The 26,080-nt window shown below is 38.6% G+C and overlaps 1 protein-coding gene across 1 annotated transcript in view; it reads right to left on the reverse strand.

Moving 5' to 3' along the window:
* IMP4 (Ribosomal RNA processing Brix domain protein) overlaps positions 1-26,080 on the reverse strand; it is a 156,885-nt gene that overhangs the window by 114,306 nt on the left and 16,499 nt on the right. Inside the window, exons 3-4 of the mRNA XM_089372137.1 lie at positions 8,013-8,122; positions 7,855-7,905 (exon numbers count right to left, since the gene is read on the reverse strand). Of these exons, the coding sequence (XP_089228263.1) occupies positions 7,855-7,905; positions 8,013-8,122 (161 nt within the window). The remainder of the gene's footprint in view (positions 1-7,854; positions 7,906-8,012; positions 8,123-26,080) is intronic.

Below are 26,080 nucleotides of genomic sequence, written 5' to 3' on the forward strand. Positions count from 1 at the left end.
AGACCAAGTTGAACTTAACTATTTCCTATGTGTCGGAATAAGCATGAAGAACATGCTTTTACCTAAAATACCATCAAGATTGAACATGAAACCCATGTTTTAATAATAATAACTTTTATTTTTTTTTCTTGTTTGTTACATAGGATTACACATTGAAATGAGTACAACAATTATGAAGACCGAAACTAGTTAAATTTCTCAACACTCCCTCTTAACTAGAGAGGTATTCATAATTGTACAACCAGTACAACATCATATCTCAAACTGAAGAGTTCTCAAGAAGAGTCAGATTGATAAGCCATATTGTAAGCATTATTATTATAACTAGCCTTGTCCCTGAGGCCTAACTGGACAAAATCTTCTTTAATCAAGATCATTATGTTGAGAGGCTTTATGTGTGATACCGCACTACCTCTCTAAGGTACATACCCCATCTAGATGTCCACGAGGTATGTCCTTTTAAGACTATTCTTATCTTGGATCTCCATACCAATGTTGCACTAATCGTTATCGGGATAATATTGGCATGACGAAAAAATCAGAAAAAAAATTGTAATAATCGGGAAAAAATCATTTGGTACAAAAATATTGATTTTTTTCAATTTTTTTAATCTAAACCATCTACAACATAAAATAAATACATTGACACATAAATATGATAAAAGAACTAATATATAAGATGTTTAATATCATTTCTAGAGCTAAAATCACACATAACAGTGAATCATGTCCCAACTCAACCTCAAAATATCAACAAAAAATATAATAATGTATCTCATATCATGAGTCATAATGTCATATACAATGACTCCTGAGTCCCAACTCAACCTCAAAATATCAACAAAAAATATAATAATGTATCTCATATCATGAGTCATAATGTCATATACAATGAAATGAACCAAATAACTAAAGTCTAATACTATTGATTTCCTTTGCCCCTCTAGATGTAGATATCAGTGGAGTTGGCAGGCAGCAATAGACTATGGAGTCTGTTGTGCTCTAGAAGCTGAAGAACTAGGAGCTACATGAAGTAGACCACATCCTCTACTTGTGACAGAGGTAGCTTGGGTCACCTCCTCCTCAAAATATATATATATATATATTTTCCCACGATTTTTCCGAAAAAATCGCCTATAAAAAAAAAGTCTGAGTACTACTCGCGATTTTATCTTTTTGCTGAAAAAATCGCGAAAAAACAATAATATCACGATAATATCGCGATTTTAACAACACTGCTCCATACCTGAGTCCCCAAAAAATATCGGTCCTCTTCAACCACTCTTTTCTTGGATTCCTGTCCCATCCGCAAAGAGTGTCGATCCCTTTCCTTCCTTGGATGTTATATCCTCAACGAAACGACAGATGCTTATCCAATCCTTCGTCGTTCTCTCTTCATCACCCGAAGAGGAGAATGCACATGTGATATCAAATATCACTCCCTCTCAAACCGAGAGGACACCCCTATTCTCCCTTAATCTTTAGAATAAATCCATGCTCCTTATTCACAGACACTCCTTTTGCTCCCTCTCAAACCAGAGAAGATTCCTTCCTTCCAATAATGGAAGCCAACATCACAAGCCTTCTAGCTTGTCTTCATCAGAGTATCAGCTACTAGTTCTCCATATCTACATGATTCCCTCTTTTCTTCGCATCTCTTGCATCGAGCATGCTTCCTTTCTACGTATCATGAAACCATTTCCACTCTTCGTTCTTGTGACAAGATCCAGGTTATCTCTCTTGCTCATCACTTTCTGCTCCAATCATTAAGGCATTGCACTGAGCCTTCCTAATCTTCAATCTGATCATGAAAGTGATCTTCTTGGACCTTCAGGTTATATTCTAATACAGCTACCCTTTCAATCTCAAAGATACCAGACCCATCTTGACTTTGGAGTTGCCAGGTACCAGACATTCTCAACATTCTTTGTCCATGCAATTGAACTTGCCCCAACTATCATCATGTATTCCTGCAACATTCTTTTCCCGGTAGCCAAAAATAATATGTTAGCCAGATAACCAAACCATAAATGAAATAGACTTACCTTACCATGGTGACCTTCTCATACCATTAACATCCTCATCAACCATCTCCACTTGAACTTTCCTTCTTGCATCAAAGTGCCCAAGGATCGAACTTGATTACCAAGTTACAACTTTTCTTTCGGAGATTATACTAGATGTTAATCAATATTAAATACATATTCTAGAGAAATTCTTAATCTTCTATACATTCTTAAGTAAGTCACATTCTATTCTTTTCCAACATCATTAGTACTTAAGCATATCTTTATAACCAACTTCATTTCATAAGATTCTTGCATATATGAATCTTATCTAAAGTTTACTTTTCAACATACATTCCTATGCTTTCATCCAATCATCTAGATATCCATATATCTCACAAAAAGTTTGTATCCTAACCCATTGCAACCTTTCATCCCTTTTTACCAGTATGATTCCACATTACATGGAATACATACTATTCTTGTCATAATGCTTTTCCCAAGAAATTTCCAAGATGATGGTCCTTCACGAATCATAATGATCCATTTAAGCAAGATGACAATCTCTAACATAATTTGGATGAACATTATGCAAAATGGTCTAACATTATATCCTAGATGATCTCTACTAAACAACATAATCAATTCCAGACATGCTACTATCATATGCTTCTATCCTATGATGCTTATGCAAAACATATCATCTAAAGAGAAATCAACATTCATAAAGAACCTAGAAGTCAGTGAACCTTCTTTCAGTAGTAAAGATCCTTCACTTCTTCCTTCTTTGCCTTCTTCTCATGTTCTCCCACTGCTTCGGCGACATGAACTTCACTTTTATCCTTTATTTTATTGTACTATTGATTTGGACAATCCCTCTTGTAGTGTCCAAACTCATTGCACTTGAAGCATTGCACCTTGGACATATCTTTCTTCTTGGACTTGCCAAACTTTCCTTTCTTCATCTTCTTGACTCAGGCTAGAAAGGCTTGAGACTACTCATCTGATCCAATGTCATCCTTGACCTTGATCCTTGATTCTTCCAGTATGCATTGTTCCCACAACTCATCAAAGGGAGTTGAATCCTTCTTGGAGTAGACACTTGTTGCAAAGTTGCTCCATTCTGGTGGCAATGCATTTAGAACACATACGGTCACCTCAGAATCAATGATGGGTTCCCCAAGTCCTTGCAAATGGTCTCTTAGCTGAGAGACTTTCGTGAAGAAGGATGCCAGATCCTCGTCCTTTGATTTCTTCATTCTATATAGCTCATTTCGTAATGACATCTTTTGACCTATTGTACTTACAGAGAACAAATTCACTAGCTTGTCGTACATGGTCTTGGAAGTCTTCAGGTTTGCTACAAATGGAACAAGAGAATCCTTGGTTGATTCCACTATGATCCTTGAGCTCTTACTTCCCCTTTCTTGTACCTTGCTAATTCTTGTGTCTTGTCTTTCTTAGGTTCAGTAACTTCTCCAGAAACATATTCCATTACATCTTACTTTGCGAGTATCAAGTCAATCTTTTTCTTCCATGCTAGATAGTTTGAAGCCCCAATGAGCTTAATGCTTTTCTTGCAAAAATAACCCACATGACTTGAAGATTTAGCCATTATGAGACAGTGTGATACTTACTTGAATATTATCTCCAACCTTCTTAATGTTTTCAAGACCTTCAGAGAGTTCTTCATGATGCCCTTAAAAGATGTTCCCTAGGATTCCTCGACTAACAACATCCATGATTGATGTCTTGCAAATAGACTTCATTTTTGCGAGATCAATACCTTAGATGCAGCTTTTTATCTTCTTCAATGTAGAAACCCTAGATTAGAAGGGTCTTCTACCAATGAGCTTTTAACTAGATTCCTTCAAGAGACAATCTTCTTCTTTTTAGCCTTGAGAGCTTCCTATCCCTTGATCAACAATTCTTTCTCGTGTCCTTCCAGTTGCCTTCCTTGTTCGCCTTAGCTCTGATACCATGTTAGAAAATGTAAAGTGGCAGCTTATTATAATATTTTCATTAACCTTAATACTTTCTTGTGAATCTTAGTTATCTTCTTTATGTTCTTTAGTTATATCTTATCATCAAACAGTATCAAGAAACAGCAACAACAAAAGAGGACACAGATATAGGCTCTCAGCCAGGGGAAAACCCCTCCAAGGGGAAAAGTAGAAACTCTTCTCTTCTTAGAATTTGCTTCAAATGAGATACAAAGACCCAATCCCTAGACCAAGTCCTTCTCCTAGTACCAAATCAACCCTGCCTCAAGTCCATCCTTCATTCAGCACCAAATTGCTACACCTTGCAACTTCGACTTGCCAGCTACCATACTGCTACACCACCTGCAACTTCGACCCTACAATTTCAGCCTTGTAGCTCCGAAGAAACCCTAACTCAGCCTCCTTCTAGGGCCTTCTAAAAGCAGGACAGCTCTTCCTAAGGTCAGCGAGGTATCAATGGAGTTTCCTTCCTCCCAACTACAAGATGTTGCATTTTGTCTTACTGCAACTCGGTCATCCAACTTCAGTATCTTCTTACAGTGCAAAAACCCTAGAATTTTGCACGTGTGAGAGAGATAGAGCCCAAAGACAAGATATTTCGACCTTCCAACATCTTCCAAACCTTCGCTCTCTTTTTTTGCTTCTTCCCAACTACAGATCAAACTCTTTCTTGAGTAAGTGTGTCTCCAAATGAAATCGAACTACTCTTTATATAGCCCCCTCAAGGGGTCAAATTCCCTCCTTTAAGCCAACTTGAGGATCTAAGGGCCAACTTGTACTTTTGGAGATTCCCAGATTTTCTAGACTCATAAATAATTCTTTTAACACTTACAAATTGCCCGAAAGGGCCTTATAAACATGATGTTGACTCCATTGACTCATAATAATAATCCTAAGACCTAAGAAACCCTAGAAGCACAAAGAACATACTTTTACCTAAAAGACCATCATTAATGAGCATGAAACCCATGCTTTAATAATAATAACTTTTCTTTTCATTTCTTGTTTGTTACATAGGATACATATTGAAATGAGTACAACAATTATGAAGAACGAAACTAGTCACATTTCTCAACACTAAGAAGGGAGCAATAGTGGTAGCATGAGTTACCCCTTACCTTGCTTTTTCCACCCCTTTGGTGTGCCTTTTACAATGATTTATCTTTATTTGGTACATAGCTTAGGACCCTAAGCTTGCTTTGTGTTCTTTCCAATACATCTTTAAGATGTAGCAGGTTCTTGTTCATAAAGGTTGGAACATTCAAGTGTTCCTTTATTTTAAATGAAGCGTTAGATGCTTGAAGAAATGGGTGATGGCTAATGAGGGGGGCAGAGCTCATGCTAAGCTTTTGCGCATGCTTTAAATAATGTCCGAGCCATTTTATGCATTTTACATTTTTTTTTCTATTGTGGTTTTAAATGCTTTTATTGTTCTTTCAGTTGCATCAACCATTGGGACCAAGTTTCCTAGTCCTGACTCGACGAGGTGGGCATAGGGTGCCAATCCATTGACCAATGACTATCAACCAAAAGAATGGAGATGAATAATCAAAAGAGATGGAAAGTGTTAAGTATAGATTACCCTAGACACACTATATCAATTAGTGCCTTCCCAGTAGTGCCCTTCCTAAACCCATAAGGCCTTAGAGGAGGTCCCACTAGACTATAGTCAAAGATTAGCCTGAGGCGAAGCATGGGAACAAGGATACAATCAAGAGCAATCAATCATCTAGTTTGCCCCATGATTCAAATTAATATGCCCAAAACATTAAATGAAAGCACATGGTTACTAGAATGGTTAGGGTAACTATTGATAGATGACCCACCTTCCTACAAGAAGCATGCTAGATGGGAGAGAGCACTAACCATAGAAATAGGTGGAGAACTCTAGCATCAAGCTATCTGAAGACCATCATAAAGCTATTGGCTGGCTGGTTGTCAAATGAAAAGAAAAAAATTTCATATGGGTTACACCATCCTCTTTTTCTTTAACAATTCTCGAGTTTGCCATACATGAGGATGAGGTGGCCTTAGAATGGGCATGATCACAAGGGGGTAGAGGTCTCATAAATTTCATGAGGTAATTTAGTGTTGGATATGGTTTGAGAAAATATCCTCTAGAGGTGGGGAAACTTAGTGCCTTAATAGACAGAGGAATGTCGTAGAAAATAATAAAAAAGTTTCTAAATGAATGAGAGATTATTCAAAATAGTAATTACATATTTTGAATCAAAATTTTTCTATGCCACCAAATATGATAATGTTAGTTTTTACTTTTAGGTTCATAAACCTTGCAATGTACCTATTCGACACTAGCAAAGGTAGCCATCATGAGATTGGAGAGCTCAATTTCAAGTTGACTAACTTGAGTAGTGTTCACTAAGCCAAATAAGGTGTGAAAAGTATCCCCAATCTGCATTGCACTTTTGTTGTTGTTGATATGATGGACAATGTTTGGCTCCACATAGAGTAATCAAACCAACAGCTTCATCCTTTTCAAGCAACCTATGTTATAGGTGTCTTCATTTGGGGCGGGAAGGGTTTTTCAAAATACAACCATGAATCTTTGCTCTGAAGGTCCATCATTTAATTGCCCCAGATATTGCAGTTCCCCTCCATTGATACAAGGGAAAATTCCATTTTCCATCCATAAGTGCCCAAGACTGCCAGCACGGCCCCTAAACAATCTGCAGTATTTTGACTGAAAAGAATGAAATAAATGAGCGCTAGGCCAGACAAGGGCACATAATGTAAAAAAGTTCCCTTAAATCCACTAGAAAGACAAAATATATGCCAAAGAATGAAGGAGTGAAAGAAGGGGTAAAAACACCTGAATCCTGTTTGCTGTCTAAAAAAAAGTGCCGAAACCCTAGTTTCAGACCTGAAACAATGATGGATAGAATAAAAAGAGTCCACACTGGCTCTAATATGATGGTGAGATTCTGTGATAGTCGCTCTATAGAGAAATCCCAATAAACCTTAATCCAGCCAAGCCAAAAATACATAAGAAATGAAACGGCATTTAAATGATGGACACAGGAGACTACTAAATCACCCAATCACATGAACAAGAGAAGTACACTAAAGGAAGATTGCCTTTATCAAATGATTACCTCAGTGAATGAATTACAAATGAAAAGTGGTTCTTGTCACATCACTTCCTTTAGGATTTAGGGCGGTAGCCCCAAGAGGTTGACTAGGCCAACTTTGTTAAATATATAAAAATACAATAAAGTGGGTTAATTACCAATTTATAGGCTCAATAAAGCCACCAATACATCCAAATATAAGGTTGGCATGTGGCCTCGAGAGAAGAATAACCATAATATAAACAGAGGTGTGCAAACCATGTCCCCCTGCCAATTTGAACTTCTGACCTCCAAGGAGAAGACACATGTTCTTAATGGTTAGACTTAGACCCACTCAAGCTGTCACAAAAATAAGGTGAACAATGAACCTTGAGAGCTAAGGTTTTAAAATTAAAAACTATCAGAATACCATTGATATAAATTTCAGATATCTTCATTGCATTCTACATAAAGAAACACACCAATTGCCTTGGAATTATATTTGATATGTTTAGCATACCATAACACTCACTCAATGATACAACAAGATGTTTTTTCCACTGACTGCTCAACTTGTGCTTTTGCTTAATGCGATAAAAATACATAAGCACTTTTCTTAGATGTCACAAAAAAGAAGGAATTTACTGAACAAAATGCTCATTTGTGGCATAAATTTTCATAAAAGAATGACTAATATAAAGAACAAATATGATGCACAAGATATGAAAATAATCTTATTTTAAAATATTACTGAAACATAATTATCATGCAACTAACTTGACCACCACGGTTGATCCTTTGTGCATTAGGAAATACAAACTTCAGTTCCTGTAAGAGAAGAGAACTAAATTAATACCAACATTTCATTTTAGAGCTCAACCACAACAAAAACATAATAATAAAAACAAACATAACTTCGAGTAGAAACTGCAAACCTTTACAAACTGTGTTAGCCGGCTGCTTGGACTACGGGAAGTAGTTAACAGAATTTTTGGATCACTTTCGGCCGCATTTGCATATTCATCATCAATGTGGGTTTTTAATACTGTCACATTCATTGCAAAAAGAAAAATCACTCAGTAGAACGAACTGAGACTGACTGTTAGATATCCATACAAATTTTGTATATATTGCATCACACTTAACACAAAAAATGAATTAGATCTTATATTGTATCTGTAGAATGCATTTGGTATAACGGTGAAAGGGTAAGGTTGTAAGATTAGCATGATTCAAGTCAGTGGTATGACAATTCAGTGGCCATTTTATGCTATTATGTCAAAATGATTCCCTCTGATAAATTCCTGGTTACAAAAAGTCACCAGCTTAATAGATAGAATTAAATCTGCAAATGGATTGATGTTGCAGGAACGGTAACCCTTAGTTGAAAACTACCAGGTCACATTCTTAACCATTACAAATAGCTTTTTCTGTAGACGTTAACAAGAAGCTTTTTATGAAATGAGTAAATTGAAACTGGACTTTTCTTCTCCCATTTTTCCTGGCTTTTGTAGCTTTTTCATACTATGGCAGGGAGATATCACTTTGGTGCCCTTCAAGATTCCTCGACGATTGAACATAAAATCCTTCTAGAGGACTATTTAGCCAACCAACAGAAACAAGTTGCCTTCCAACATGCTACCAATGATTTAACATTGAGATGGATGTTACTTGAAGCAGACAGTATGAAGACGACAAGATTAGGAGAATTTTATAGTGGGAAGAGATTCTGTTAAACACCTAATCCCCTTGGATTATGGTGAGGAATACCAACTGTCATCAAGAGTCCAAAAGATGTTGGAATATAAATCTAACAGTCATAAACATGTATTTATATGCCTATCATTTTAATGATAAAGTAATCCATGCTTATCTTTTCACACTAGAGTGCAGTCCAACAGTGGTATCAGAGTAAGGCACTCATTCAACTCCATAATTCCCACTGCTCGCCCTCTGTTATTCAGTGCCTGTTCTCTATTGTATCTTCAAACAGAGTCTATCTGGTAATCCATGCCCATTTCCACTGTTAGTCATTTCATTAGTCCCTGTTCTCTATTGCATCCACTGTGTTGGGAAGCGCTCGCAGCAGAAACCCTTGTCTTCTCCATCTCTTCTGCACCCTTTTGAGTGGCATCTGCTGCATCTCTTCTGCGCCCTTTTTAGTGGCATATCCAGTCTGCATGCCATATCCCATCTGCATGCATGTCCATGGCCTCTTGAATCTCTAGGGCGAGTTCTTTGATTCTCCATTTCTACACCATTCGAACACTCAGTTGGGATTTAGGGTTTGCAAGAAACCTAGCTTAGATTAAATTCCTCTGATTTCTAGAGATTGCAAGGAGAATGAAATGTGCTCAAGAAAGGTATTCAATTTCCGTCATTCTGCAAGACAGGAATGACGATTGTACACCTTGCTTTCAGCAAAAGAAGGTCCATTTGTCTGTGATCAACACTAGGAAAAATACATTATATGGCACAAGACATATATTGCTGTGGAGCAGGAACTATGGGTGATATGGAGGCAGTGACAGATATGATCAACTTCCAACTGGAATTGCACCATTATGCAACTGGTTAAAAGTGAAGGTTGTCACTGCTCTTACCCTTCTCAAATCTCATATTTACAGTTACCAATGCCATGTGAGAGCAGTCGTGGTACTTGCTGGTGTGAATTGTACAGCATCACATTTTCATACAACTTAACCCCATGAATCAACATACACTACCTTTTGCTACTGTAGATTTTGGTTCTCTTGCCGCTATAGTTAAGTTTGAATCAAGTTACAGAGAAGTTTTTCTTTTTCAGTTTCAAGCTTCTTGCATTGTGATAATATAACAAGAAGCATCTGTTGACTTTCAGTGTGTCAAAGAACATCCCATGGCAAAAAATGGAAACCTGATATGGCTAATTTTCCCAGGTAGTTTCCATTGCATCGAAAAGGCAAGTTAAGTATTATAGGGATTAGATTTGGAGATTTCCAGCTGTACATTAAACTGGATATTTATAGAGTCAATTTCTTTGTTCAGAAATGGGTTTTGACAATGAGAGTATCTAGAATATACAGTCACTTCCGAAAGAATATTTCTGTCATGTCACTTTGCAAGGCAAGTTAAGTATTATAGGGATTAGATTTGGAGCTTTCCAGCTGTACATTAAACTGGATATTTATAGAGTCAATTTCTTTGTTCAGAAATGGATTTTAACAATGAGAGTATCTAGAATATAAATCACTTCCACAAGGATATTTCTGTCATGTCACTTTGTAAATTGCATACAAATTAACCCTGTGAATTAACTGACACTACCTTTTGCTACTGTAGATTTTGGTTCTCTTGCTGCTATGGTTGCATTTGAATCAAGTTACAGAGAAGTTTTCCTTTTTCAGTTTCAAGCTTCTTGCATTGTGATAATATAACAAGAAGCGACTTTTGACTTTTAGTGTGTCAAAGAACATCCCGTGGCAAAAAATGGAAACCTGATATGGCTCTTTTCCCCAGGCAGTTTCCATTGCATCGAAAAGGCAAATTAAGTATTATAGGGATTAGATTTGAAGCTTTCCAGCTGTACATTAAACTGGATATTCATAGACTCGATTTCTTTATTCGGAAATGCGTTTTGTCAATGAGAGCATCTAGAATATACAATCACCTCCGAAAGAATATTTCTGTCATGTCACTTTGTAAATTGGAGACATTTAAGTGCCTACTCTACTCCTTTGGGAAGGCTCTGCGCTGTTGGAACTGACTAAAATAAAATTATTTGAGGTCTGAAAGCATCAACCTCACATTCAAAATCAACAATAATGGTAACTTGCCAATAAATTTTTTTTGTCAGTTTACCTGTAACTTTTTAAATTGAATTGGAAATGGGTGCATTTTCGGTAGAACCCAACACCCTCATTGAGTTGCCTACATGGAGGATCATAAAGGGGACAGTCTTCCCTTGGAGAACAGTTGCAAGTAAAATCTGGGAAGATTTTGGGATTTTTAGGAGACAGTACTTTGAACCTTATTCAGGCCCAGTTTTGCTGAGCTAGGCCGCAGGCCATAGCCAGCATCATGAGGATATTAGAAGGACTGCGTTGAAGTTGATTCAACCAGCAAGGAGCATCATAGTGCTGCAATCAGTTGAAAATTGAGGGCTGCTCTATCAGCATTCCAAGCTGCGGTCCTTGGTGTCAGATCTGCTACCTAATTGTGTCATCTTCATAGAGAAGATCTCTGATGTCCAATCTCTTATTTTGGCAAGTCAAGTATTGACTTCAAATGTATTTGTACTATCTCTCTCTGCTGAACTATTGAAAAATATAAAAAGAATTGATCAAGGGTTTCACCACATTGGGGTTTGTCCCTAACTGGTGCCACATCTTGTGTCCTCTTGTCTTGGTTTGTCTTCTGCTGTTTATGTTTATGTCATATCTGCACTTTACTATCATAATGATGTGATTGCTAATCTGAATATTGTTATTGGGCTAATATGAAAAATTGAAGTAAATTGCTCTAAGCATAGAACATACCTAAAATTAACAGTTGTAGATTGTAGTATCATACTATCATGTTATTTTGGACTATACAGTTCTTTTAGAGCCTGCTTCTTGATGTTTTTTAGTTCAACGATGTTTTGCACTAAGTGTTATTTTGGTTATATTCACTATTATTTGCTATATAAATGAGAACTTTTGCATATTTGTGTAAAAATGGTTTGGATTCATATGGATGCACATGAATATATATGTTTTTCTTTAAAATATGAATATTTTACGTGTTTTTGGTAAACCAGTTTTTTTCTGGTTTTTTACTAGTTCCGGTCTAGTTCCCAGTCCACAAGGTTTTTTGGTTCTGATAGCATTGTCTTTTAGTAGAAGACTTACAGCCTTTGCTAGACATTAAATTGTGGTGTTCTTCAAATCACCATTTTGCGAGCAGTTCCAATCAGCATAAGACATCAACTTCCAGCAGAATTTGAAAATGTTCCAGGAATTGCTCAACCTTGGCCAAGTTTCACAGTTTGTGGTCATCTTTAAACAACCATCAGTTTGTGGTCATCTCCAAACCACCATCAGTTTCTGGTAATCTTCAACCACCATTTGTGAGCACTTCCAATCAGTAGATGTTAAAATTGGCAACTAGGGCCAAATTGCACCTTGGGACAACTCATCTGATGGAGCTGATGATCGCATTAAATTCCTCTTTTCGAGAGGACCAAAATTGATATAAAGATCATCTCATTTGGACAAGCAGAAGTGTCATTTTGAATTTATGCCCACACATGTGCAAATTGTCAAGTTCGGCCACGTTATCAAATAGGCTCAGAAAGCCCAATGGATGTGTCTTCACCCTCAACGACTTGTATAAATACAAGTGACCTTTCACCTCATTTGGCATCTTCTTCATTCCCACATTCTCTCTGCTTCTCTCATTGGTTCGTATTACATTGGGCATTCTTCTCTCTCACACGTGTGGATCAAGAAGGACGAATTTCAGAAGCAAAATTATAGGGCCAAAATTTCAGAGTTGACTGCAGCGTTGACCAATGTTGACTTTGACCTTCCAAGGATAATTTGACTTCGATATTTTGAGTGATTATTTGTTTGGGCAGGCCACATTTATGGGCACGAAAATTGAGGGAATCTGGGCAATTTGACCAGCACTGACTTCAGGGTTGACTGCAGTTTGACCACAGAAAATTACAGCAATTCTCTCCTTTGACCGAGTTTCACTGGACTGTTTCGGGCAGACTTTGACCTCCTGATCAGGCTGAATTAGACTAGGGAAGACCAAGTTGTTTTGAGGACATTCTATTGCTTCCTTGACCAATGTTGACTTTCTGGTTAGGGCTGAAGTTTGACTGCAGTTGACTGCAAAAATTGACAGGGTTGTTTTGACTTTGAATTGGGCAAGCCAATTTGACTTTTGTACTCTCTCTCTTCGCTGAACATTTTGATATAATAATAAGAAAAATTGATTAAAGGGTTTTCCCTACATTGGAGTTTTTCCCTGGCATCCGCCGAATCTAGTGTCCTCTTGTCTTGTCTTGTCTTGTCTTCTGCATTTTGTTTCATGTTCTATCTGTTTTTACTGTCAATGTGATTATTGTGATAGTTATTGGAAATTGTGATTGGGGTGCTAAGAAAGGTAGAAGTAAATTGTGTTAAGCATAGAACATACCATTGTTAACTAAAATTAACATGGTATCAGAGCCCAGGTGAAGACAAAGCCCAAGCAAGAGAGAGAAGAAATCACTAAGAAAGAGTTGTTGGACAAGAACACTGGTCTAGCTTCAATGGGTCTACATCATACTTCAAATCTGAGGATAAGCTCAAGGACAAATCCGATTATCATGCATGGAAGATGACTTTGGATTTGACTTTGGAAGAGAATGACGATATGGACTATGTGCAGGGAAAAGTGGTGGAGCCTCCTTCAAATGCACCTACTGCTACAAAGACGAAATACAAGAAAGGTGAGGTCAAAGCTAAAGAATCATTATAGACTCTATTCAAAAGAAATTGGGGTCTTATATTTCTGATTTAAAAACATCTAAGAAGATGTATGATAAGTTGGTTGGGATGTTCAAACTAAACAATGCAAATCAAATCCTCTTTCTCAAGAACAAGTTGGAGGACATCAAGATGGGTAGAGGGGAGTCTATCCAATCCTACTTCATGAGGATTACAAAAATCAAGAATGATCTTCTATCTATTGGAGAAGTTGTTGCTGATAGGGAGCTCACTCTCATCGCTCTTGGAGGTCTCACAAGAGCATGGGATGTGTTTAACACCACTATTCTTAACAATGACAGGATTCCTAGTTTCGATGAATTATTGGCTAGATGCACTCAAGAAGAGACGAGGATGATGGATAGAGACAAGCCTTCAAATGGAAATGAACCTACTGCTTTCTCCGCTTGTGCAAAAAGAAAAGACAATGCTAGTCCAAAAAGACAAGGTCAAGGATTCAAGCAGGGATTCAAAGAAGGAAGAAAAGGAAGGTGCTACAATTGCAATAGGTTTGGCCACTATGCTAGAGAGTGTCCTCACAAGAAGGATACTCCAAGGGATGATGACAACAACAACCACAACAATTACAAAGGCAATGGCAATCAAAGGAACAACAAGTTCAACAATAAAGGAAAGAGGAATGCTCCCGCTGCTCGATATGGAAATGGTCGACCTCCCAAAAGATCAAGAAATTCCAGGTATGAGGAAAGTAATGTTGTAGAAAAACAAAATGAATTTTATCTTATTTTCACTTTATCTACTACCTCTCCTCCGGATACGTTGATATCATTGGTTGATTGATAGTGGAGCCTCAAGGCACTTCACTGGGTACAAAGATGCCCTCTCAAACTTGGTTGAAAATAAGACTAACTTAGAAATAATGTCGCCTATCCATGAAAGGAATAGGTATTATCACTCTTCACTTGAATCAAGGTCAAACCATTCATCTACAAAAAGTGGTGTATGTGCCCGATTTAAAGAAGAACTTGGTGTCTATTTCTGCGATGGAAGATAAGGGCTTATAGGTAGCATTCATTGATGGAAAGGTATGCATTTGGCAATGAAACCCGAAAGATGCATTTACATTTGGATTTAGGGTTGAAGGTCTCTATCAAGTTGGAGGAAGTCCTTTGGGAGATTTGACTAGTGATACTTCTCTTCAATCTAAATTATGGCACCAAAGATTTGCCCACCTTCATTACAAAGCCTTACCCAGGTAAGGAAGATGGTCACAAGTATGCCCGAATTCAACAAGAATCATGAAGGAGTTTGCCAGGGTTGTGCAGCGGGAAAAATTACAAGGGAACCATTCCCTTCAAGTGAAAGTCAAACTATAGACATTCTTCAACTGGTCCATTATGATCTATCTAGGAAGAAGGTCAAGATATTGAGGACCGACAATCGAACCGAATATGAATCAAACGAATTCAATGACTTTTGCAAAGAGGTTGCCATTAAGGAGACAACTGTTGCACACACTCCTTAGCAAAATGGTGTTGTTGGAAGGAAGAATCAAACAATCATAGAAGCCACCTGTGCCATGCTTCATGACCAAAGCCTGCCGAAGTTCTTATGGGGAGAAGTTGCCAACACTATCGTATATGTTCAAAATAGGAGCCTGCATCAAGCATTGGATTTCAAGACACTCGAAGAAGTCTTCTCTGGTAAGAAACCTGATGTTTCTCATTTTAGAATGTTTGGTTGTCCCGTGTATTTTCATGTGCCTAAAGAGAAAAGAAACAAGTTAGAAGCATCTAGGAAGAAAGGAACATTTATAGGTTACAATGAAAATTCAAAGGCATATAAAATTTATGTGTCTAGTCAAAGAGAAGTGGAAATCGGCCATGATGTCACTTTTGATGAAGATTCTGCCCTTGGGAAAGGCAGAGATCTCGCTATACCAAGGAAGGACAATGATGATGTTGCAGGAAAGCAAGATGAAGCATCTAGGAAGAAAGGAACATTTATAGGCTACAATGAAAATTCAAAGGCATATAAAATTTATGTGTCTAGTCAAAGAGAAGTGGAAATCGGCCATGATGTCACTTTCGATGAAGATTCTGCCCTTGGGAAAGGCAGAGATCTCCCTATCCCAAGGAAGGACAATGATGATGTTGCAGGAAAGCAGGATGAATCTCCAACAGATAAACCGATGCCCGATGTTGAAGGCCCGATGGATCCCATTGATTCACATCCTGGTGATCCCTCTACCTCAAGGAAAAGACCTTTGTGGCTCAAAGATACTCTTGAAGATGTTGAAAGACATATTGCTCCAAGAGGGACATTTCGTGCAAGTAAGAAGCCGAACATGGATCAAGGGTACTTAGTTGCTATGAGTATCATTGTTCAATCTGAGCCATGTACATTCGAAGAAGTCGTGAAACACCAAGTACGGAAGGATGCAATGAATGAAGAGTACGAATCAATCATGAAGAATGATGTAAAAAAGCAAACACAGAGCTGATGGGAGTGCTGAAAAATACAAGGCCAGGTTCGTTGCTCGAGGCTTCTCTCAAAAGGAAGGAGAGGACTATGATGAGATATTTGCACCGGTTGCCCAATATACCACTATCTAATCCATTATTGCACTTGTTGCCTCTCAAGGATGGAGCCTACACCAAATGGATGTTAAGACTGCTTTCTTGCATGGCTCGCTTAAGGAGGAAGTCTACGTAGAACAACCTGAGGGATTTGAAGTACAAGATAGAAGGAGACACGTGTGCAGGTTGAAGAAAGCCCTCTATGGATTGAAGCAAGCCCCCAGGGCTTGGTATCAGAGGATTGATAGCTATCTTATGAAGCTAAGATTTATAAGGAGCAAAGCTGATCCTAACCTATATTTCAAGGTTGAAAAAGGCAACCTCTCATTTTGGTCCTTTATGTGGATGATCTCTTTCTGTCATCTGACAAGTGCAAACCCACTCATTTATCAATGCAAGAGGGAGTTGGCTTCCGAGTTCGAGATGAAGGACCTAGGTCTGATGCACTACTTCCTAAGCCTGAAGGTTTGGCAAAAGTCGGGTGCAATTTTCCTTTCTCAAGGAAAATACATTGTGAAGTTGCTCGAGAGATGTAAGATGGTGGATTGCAAGTTTGGGTATACTCCAATGGAACTCGACTTCAAGAAGCTATGTGGAAATGTTGTTGGGCCCGAATTGGCAAACCTTTCCGAGTATCGACAACTTGTGGGGGACCTGATGTTCTTGGTAAACTCTCGTCCTGACATATGTATCGCTATGAATACATTGAGTCAATTTATGGTCGAGCCTCATCACATACATTGGCTTGTTGCTAAGAATCTCTTGAGATATCTCTGTGGCACAATCAACTATGGACTGAGATACACTGTCAGGAATTTGGGGCTACGTGGATATACTAATGCTCATTGGGTTGGCAGTGTGGTGGATCGTAAGAGCACGCCTGGATGTTGCTTCTCACTGGGGTCTGCTTCAATTTCTTGGATGAGCAGGAAGCATAAATCAATTGCTCCACACCGTCGAGGTCGAATGCATTGCAGCTAGTATGGCCTGTTGTGAAGCTCTTTGGTTGAGGAAGCCCTTTAGTGAACTATTTGAGCATGTGTTGGATACCAACATGATCCACGAACCACTGCAATAATCAAAGTGGGATTCGCCTTTCAAAGAATCTTGTGTTTCACAACCGCTCCAAGCACATTGATATCAGGTACCACTTTATCCGGGATATGGTACAGCAAGGAGCAATAAAGCTCCAACACATCAGGATTGATGAGCAAGTCGCAGATATCCTCACAAAGCCCTTGGGGAAGGTCAAATTATTAACCTTTTGAGAGAGACTTGGAGTTGTGGAAAGAACCTCCCTTGAGGGTCCCACTTGAGTTGGACACTGATCTCTGGGAGCTCCTGGGGCTTGGGGTACTTCTTGGAGCTATGAGCGACCATAAAGTGAGTGGTTCACCTTCCCCTATTGGTGCGTTGTGTATAGGGTGAGTGGTTCACCTTCCCCTGTGATACCCTATGATAGTAGACATGTCTAGGGTGAGTGGTTCACCTTCCCCTACAATTAACATATGCATAGGACGAGTGATCACCTTCTCCTATGGCATATGAGCAGGCTGAATGGTTCACCTTCTATTGATGCCCGAGCATACATCCTACCCATGTAGTCCGGAATTCATGGGAAGTATCTCTCTTCTGACCAATGAGTTGGGAAACGCGAATAGGGACCATAGCACTACCAATGGACACATCATGTACTGTCGTACTCCCTATGTCTAGGATGCATGGTGTTCAACAACTTGATCTAGGATCAATTGAACTTCTACCTCTGGACTGACTTTTGTAAGTGGAGAGTGGTAAGGTCTTGTGACTCACTCTCGATCAATTCTTATTCATTATTAAATCATGGTTCAACAGAGCAGAGATGAGATAATAGAGGTGGTCCATGACAATAGAATGGCATGATGGTCGATGATGATGACGGATGGATTAGTAGGTGGAATTCTCCCTAGTTGAGAGGGAGTGTTAAAATTGGCAAGTAGGGCCAAATTCCACCTTAGGACAGTTCATTTGACAGAGATGAAAGCCTAATGGATGTGTCACTTCACCCTCAACGACTTGTATAAATACAAGCGACCTTTCACCTCATTTAGCATCTTCTTCACTCACACATTCTTTGTCCTTCTCTCATTAGTTCATACTTGGGCATTCTTCTCTCTCACACGTGTCGATCAAGAAGGGCGAATTTCAGAAGCAAAATTACAGGGCCGAAATTTCAGAGTTGAATGCAACATTGACCAATGTTGACTTTGACATTCCAAGGAGAATTTGACTTCGATATTTTGGGTGATTATCTGTTTGGGGAGGCCGCATTTTTGGGCACGAAAACCGAAGGAATCTGGGCAGTTTGACCAGCACTTCAAGGTTGACTGCAGTGTGACAACAGAAATATTACAGCAGTCTCTCTCCTTTGACCGAGCTTGACTAGACTGTTTTGGGCAGACTTTGACCGAGTGATCAGGCCGAATTAGACTGGGGAATACCAAGTTGTTTTGAGGACATTTTATCGCTGCTTTGACCAGCGTTGAATTTCTGGTTAGGTTTGAAGTTTGACTGCAATTGACTGCAGAAATTGACAATGTTGTTTTGACTTTGAATTGGGCAAGTCAATTTGACTTTTGTACTCTCTCTCTCTCTGCTAAACATTTTGATATAATAATAAGAAGAATTGATCAAAGGGTTTTCCCCACATTGGGGTTTTTCCCTAGCATCCGCCAAATCTAGTGTCCTCTTGTCTTGGCTTGTCTTCTGCATTTTGTTTCATGTTCTATCTGCTTTTACTGTCAATGTGATTATTGTGATTGCTATTGGAAATTGTTATTGGGCTGCTAAGGAACATTGAAGTAAATTGTGTTAAGCATAGAACATACCATTGTTAACTAAAATTAATAGCAGAAGACAACAACTTCTAACCAAATTTTAAAATGTTCCGGGAACTATTGAGCCTATAATGTCCCCAAATTTTGGATTCCCTGGTGAGGTGGTTAGGAGGATTTTCCAGAGCTTGTGTCAGTCTGGTCATTAGAGCAGAATTACTCCATTGGTGGGCCCAAAGGATTTTAGAGGAGTTTTATGGGTCCGACTAGCATTGCTTACCATATTTAATCATCAAGATCAATTCCGCATAGTTTGCTCTCGGTTCTATTGCATTTCGACAATTTCAATAAAATAGCGTTATTAACAGGGTTCAGTGTTACTTGGGAGCGGGAGCGGGAGCGGGGAGCGGGAGCGGAAGCGGGAGCGGGAGCGACCATTTTCAGAAGCTCCCGGTTTGGGAGCGAATCGGGGAGCGATTTTTTAAAAATATATATATTTTTTATATTTTTTAATTTTTGATACATATATGTCAACAAAAACATGTAGAATGATGAAATAGACATAAAAAACATAAAAAAACATAGATTGAACCATATAACAACAATCATCTAGAAGTTATAATCTTCATCAACCACGTCCGCAAGTTAGTAACATAGTAACATACAACATATTGAGTCTCATGATTCATCAATCTTAAAGTTTCAAGCTTTTAAAATTCAATATATAACATTTATCATCATTGATCACCAGTTGTACTTGTAAGCTAAGTGTAACCATTACAACAAATAATATCTAACATGAAATGAAATGTTATAAAATGAAATGAAATGAAACAACTTTCAACTTTCATGAAGCATCATATTCATAATTCATTACTAATGAGTTATAATTGCCAACTTCAAACTTAAATTGTCATATATTGTTTAAAAAAATATCATAATAAATATGAAAGAGTCAATAGTTATAAAAGCTACTAGAAACTAGAAAAGAGAAGTAAATCTATTATCTATTTCTTATGCTTGGGCCTCTTTCCACCACGAGAAATGTCTAATTTTTTAGTCTTGTTGCAAAATCAGGATCTTTGTCATTAATATCACCCTCCAAGCATTAATATCCAGAGGTATCTTTGTCATTACCTTTGTATCTGTATAGGGATCTTTGTCATTAATATCACCCTCTAAGCATTAACATAAGATAGAAAAAGCATAGCATGTCAAGTCAAGATTTTGTTTGAGTGATGCGTACATTTTTAGAAGGGTCATGATAGAGGAGTTCGACAACCAATGTCACTAACATCAAGGTACATAGAGGGATTGGTACTCTTGATTAAATATGAGTTCCATACCCTAATACATGACAAAATTCAATGGAAACATTGCAATCCCCCAATCCTGAAATCCTGAAAAACTGATAAGTCTGCTGGATTTTGAATGAAATCTAAAATTCTACTTTCTCCATATGAAATCCAATGAGGACGAAACCACTCTCAAACATCCTGAGTCATTTCATGGTAATGTTAAAAATTTAAGTAAAAGGATGAAAATGAAAATTAAAGAAAATGTCACTTTTACTTTAAGAATTTAACATTACCATGAATAGCATATCAATACTAGGGCCTAGACTTGATCATTAAGTTGCCCCACTCAAAAACTATTTGTTTCTTTCAAAAAAAATTGCATTTCGAACATTACTACAAAAAAAAAAATGCAAAAAAGGCAAAACGCTCCCGAAAACGCTCCCGAAAAGGCAGGGAGCGAAATTTTTTTTAGGGAGCGCGCTCCCGAAATCGCTCCCTTTTCGGGAGCGATTTCGGGAGCGCGCTCCCGACCCGCTCCCGAGTCGCTCCCGCCCGGAGCGCGGATCGGGAGCGGGAGCGAGGGGGGGGGGGGCGCTCCCCCGCAACACTGACAGGGTTATTTTAATTAATTATGCTTAAGGTGTTGTTTCGGGCTGACTACTTGGAGAAACACCTTAATAATTGCTGCTTAGAATCAGTGTGAAAAGATCTACAAGGCAAATTGACAGAAAGTGGCTTTGGGTGGCCAATGTGACCAAAGAGGCGAATCAAGCATTTTCTGGCATTAAAAGTGACTTTAGTTAGTTTATAAAAGTCACTTTATTAAATAAAGAAAGGAAAAGTGCTTTTAAATATTTGATTCGAGGGAAAAGATAAGTGAATTATAAAAAATGGAAATGAGGGGGTCTCTCCTCATTCATTCGTTCATTGTGAGTTTTGGAGAAAGAGCTCTTGGAGAGTTTTATTGAGGAGAAGATTAGAGTTTTGGAACCCTAGCCGCCATAGCAAACTTCGGTGTTGAAACTAGACACCCTAGTTTAGATTGAGAGTGAAATCACTCAGATTTCACCACTGTGTTGCACTGGAAAATGAGATTTTCAAGAGATATTGAGGTACTATATTTTTCTTTGTTGGATTTATACTCTTACATGGTATTTCTTATCTCTTTCCACAGGTTGAAGGAAACCCACAAAGGTATCTAAATACCAAGTCAACATGAGATCAATTTCTGGGCAGAAAGAGAGGGATTTGCCCCAGTGAACAGGGAGCTAATCATTTTGTGGTTGATAGAGGTCGAAGCAAACCCAATGACGAGGAGTTGGTGATCATAAATAAGCACGAGTAGCCCCCATCTCTCTGCTAGATGGATTCCCACCTTCTGGACGAGTTTAACATCCTTCCTATGCTGTGTATTCTCTGCTAGCTTCAGCGTGGTCTTTAGAGCTTAAATATGGCACAGGCAGATTGTACTCACTAGGCTGGACGTGAAGCAAATCTCCCAAAGGCCGAGTTCCTATTTATGGGCTTGACCACGACTTCTGCAAATGGCATTGAAGAGGACGAGATCACATCAGAGTATATCCACACCATTGTGACTTTATTTCTGGAATGTGTACCATCTCTGAGACGGATTTGGTGTCGTTTATTCACTGTATGAGGGTCATCTCGAAGTGCTGGACCTGAGTTCATTTTCTACGCAATGTTTTCCTAAACCAAAGGCTGAAACGTTACTGCCAGTGGACTGATATTTGTATTTACAAAGTATCCTTGTTGTTGTCAACAATAACCAAGTTCCAATTTTCTTATTTCCCCTCTGTGTATACGAGCTTTGAATGAGAAAAGAACTTTTGTGGATATTGCTATCGTATATCAGCAACTTGTAATTTTGATTGGGTATATGGAATAAGGAGTTGTTTTGGGAGTTTAAGTTGCATTTGAAGCATTGAGTACATTGTTTAGAATAGCAAAATTATAAAGACCACTTAAAGCAGAAACCACTCAAACTGTTTGAAGAAACACATCATCACTGAAATACCAAGTCAAAATCTCATAAATTTAATAGAAAAATCAGAAGAATGACAAGGCAGAATATTACAGTGCTATCAGAGCCTTAATCTTGTTTCAGCCGTGGATTGTCAATAACAAAAACAAAACAAAACAGAGCACATTCTTGAACAACTGTTGGGTTCAAAGGGCAGATTATAACAAAGCAAAAATGCTTCCAAATCAAGAAGAATTGGTTGCCCAAAAATTTGAAAACTATAACAAAACCTTTGCAAAAGTGATAGAGCACATGTAAGCATGGGTGTCATCACAGGCAGTAAATAGAAAAAAGAATAGCAAATCCAAAGATGAAAATGTAATCAAGAGCCAAGAAGCAAAGATTGAAGATGAAAACCATAAAAAAAACCTTCCAGGATGAATTGAGAAAAGTCACACCTGTTGAAAATCAAGTTATCACAGATTCACCCCAACAGGTTGGAACGAGAATTTTGGATTAAAGGGAGTCGGAAATTGCAACAGAATGCTTAGTGAGATTGTTAGAGTTAGATGATGAGTACAAAGAAAATCATGAGACCACAACAGCTGATCATGATTCTTAAGAGGTATGCATAGATGATAACACACAAGTGGTCGACGGTGCAAACTCAATCTCATTTGTTGATGAGATAAATGTTACTTACAAGTCTACTTATGCCTATAACTTGGAAAACCAATTGAAAATGAACTCAGACAAGATTAGGGCAGCCACGAGGCAATATGAGGATGCACTGGTATTGGTGACAAATTATTGTTGGAGAAGTACAGTGGCACATGACAGTATAGGAGGAGAGCCTTGTTAATTTTAGATAACAATGGTATTTTCTATGCTTGCAACAATTACTTCAATGTCCTTTTATTAGCCCAATGATATTTCCAATAGCAATCATATAAACCATTAATCACATTGACAGTAACTATAGATAGAACATAAACAATAAAATGCAGATGACAAGCCAAGACAAGAGCACCAGTATTTGGCGGATGCCAGGGAAAAACCCCAAGATGGGGAAAACCCTTGATCAATTCTTATTACCATAAATATCAAATGTTCAGCAGAGAGAGTAAAATAATAAAATGTCAAAGTCAAAGTATCAACAGATCTACACCTTTGGCCTATTTTGTACCTAGTTCAGTACTATAGTTTTGCATCCAGTTCAGTACTTCTAGTTCTGCACCCAGTTCAGTACTTACGGTTCTGCAGCCATTTTGGTACTTTCGGTTCTGCACCACGTTCGGTACATTCGGTTCTGCACCCAGTTCAATGCTTATGATAGAAAGTTATATCAAGAAGAGAGAGAGATTGAAGTGTGTCAAGTGATGATGTGCCAAATCAGGTGAGAGGTCACTTGTATTTATACAAGTCGATGAGGGTGAAGTGACACGTCGTGAAGTGACACATCCATTGGGCTTCATGAGCCTATATGATGATGTGGCCAACCCAAAGTTGCGGGGGAGCGCCCCCCCCCCCCCCCCCTTCGAACCTGCTACCAATCCGCGCTCCGAGCAGGAGCGGGTCAGGAGCGCGTTCCTGAAATCACTCCCGTTCCGGGAGCGTGCTCCCGATAAAAAAATTTGCTCGGGAGCGTCACTCCCGGAGCGAAAATTAAAGCCCGAGAGCGATCAGGGAGCGATCACTCCCAATCGCTCTCGAGCTTTTAATTTTCCAATCCGCGCTCCGAGCAGGAGCGGGTCAGGAGCGCGTTCCTGAAATCACTCCCGTTCCGGGAGCGTGCTCCCGATAAAAAAATTTGCTCGGGAGCGTCACTCCCGGAGCGAAAATTAAAGCCCGAGAGCGATCAGGGAGCGATCACTCCCAATCGCTCTCGAGCTTTTAATTTTCGCTCCGAGAGCGACGCGCGCGCCGCCGGGAGCGAATTGCGCGAAGAAACAACCAAAAATTAAACAAAACAAACAACAAAAACAGAAGAACCAAATAAAGCGAAAAAAAAAGCAGAAGAACCAAATAAAGCGAACAAACAAAACAAATAAATAAAAACAAATAAAAGAAACAACCAAACAAACAAAAAAAATCGCAGACGCCAAAAAAAAATTAATTTAAAAACAAAAATTGTTTTAAAAGGGCTTGGGGGGCATTTTTTATTTCATTGTGACTTGAATGAGTTGAGGAGAGCCAAGGAGATTGTGCAAAAGCGCGAGGAGCGAGCGCCGAAGAGCAAGGAGCAAGCCTGCAAGGAGGTTAGTAACTTAGTCATTTAGTAGTTTAAACTTTAGTTACTTAGTAATTTAGTAAATTAGTTTAGTTTAGTTAGTAATTTAGTAAATATATAACTTATTTAATAAATGAATCATGAACCTAAATAAATTAAATTAATTTTCTCATTCCCATTCCTATTCCCATTCCCATTAAATTTTGCAGATTCAAAAGCCTACAAATATCAAACATCATGGACCTGGTTACATTTCTTGACATTTTCTTCTTCTTGGTCCCTTTTCTGGTTATTATGGTGCTGGAGAGTAGGAAACGGAGGGGCCAAAATGAAGAGGGGGATGAAGAAGCTGGAGAAAGTGGATTTGATGAAAACCCCGGTGAGGAGGAATTAGAGGAGGGTGAACATGACTCTCAAAAAACTAAACAAGACCAAACCCCATTGTGGAAATATGTTAACAGGCCTGAAGCAGGGAAAGGGGGTGGAACCACTAAATTTCATTGCCCCCATTGCAACAATAATTACACAGGTTCATACACCTGTGCCAGAAAACACCTCTGCGGGAAAAGGCCATGGGATGGAGATAAACAAATAGAAATCAAAACTTGTGCAGCGGTGACAACAGCAAATAGAGCCAAATACATATGGGAAGAGGAAGAAGCCCAATACAAATCTAAAAAATCAAGGGGTGTCTTTGAACCAAGCTCACAATCACAAGCACAAATAACTCCTTCAGCATCCTCCCAAGGCAGTGGATATGGAGGCATAGGGTCACCAACTTTAAGGCGTAGAACCATATCAGATTTCCTTGATGACGGGTGTAGGCGTGATGTGGATTCAAAAGTTTACAGGTTTCTCTATGCATGTGGGATACCATTCAATGTTCTTCGCTCACCTTATTGGCACAAAATTTTCTGCCATAAATGATGCCCCTAAAGGATACAAGAGCCCTGGGTATGACAAGGCAATAACCGTTGGACTTGATCATGAAAAAGCAAAAACATCACATTCTTTGAATAGAATGACAAGTTCTTGGACTGACCATGGGGTGTCCATTGTATCTGATGGATGGACAAATGTAAAAGGCAAGCCATTGATAAGTGTTCTTGTTGTGTCTGTTAGTGGTGCCATCTTTCTAAATGCATATGATTACTCAGACAAGTTCAAGACCGCCATCAACATTGCAGAAGCATTACTTGAAACAATTGACCGTATTGGGCCATACAATGTCATCCAAGTCATCACTGATAATGCTCCTAATTGTAAGGCAGCGGGAGCAATTATTGAGGATAAATACCCCAACATATTTTGGTCTGGGTGTTTGGTTCACACATTGAACCTTTTGATGCATGATGTTGTTAAGAACAAAAATGAACAATGCAAATGGATTGGTGATTTGTACAAGAAAGGCAAACAAATGATAAAATTTATTAAAAATCATAGCAATACCCATGGCCTTTTCCGCAGTCACTCAAGATTGGAGTTGTTGAAGATTTTGAAGACTAGATTTGGTAGCTATTACCTCACCTTCAGGCGCCTTTTGAAGGTAAGAGAGTCATTGGCTAACATGGTATCAAGTCCACACTGGCAGGTATTAAAGGAAAGGGCTACAAATGCAGCTGACAGGCGAGGTTTTGAATT

Source organism: Pinus tabuliformis, chromosome 8 (genome assembly GCF_031772625.1).
Source record: "Pinus tabuliformis cultivar Carrire ecotype Pingquan chromosome 8, CPIR1, whole genome shotgun sequence".
NCBI lineage: Eukaryota > Viridiplantae > Streptophyta > Pinopsida > Pinales > Pinaceae > Pinus > Pinus tabuliformis.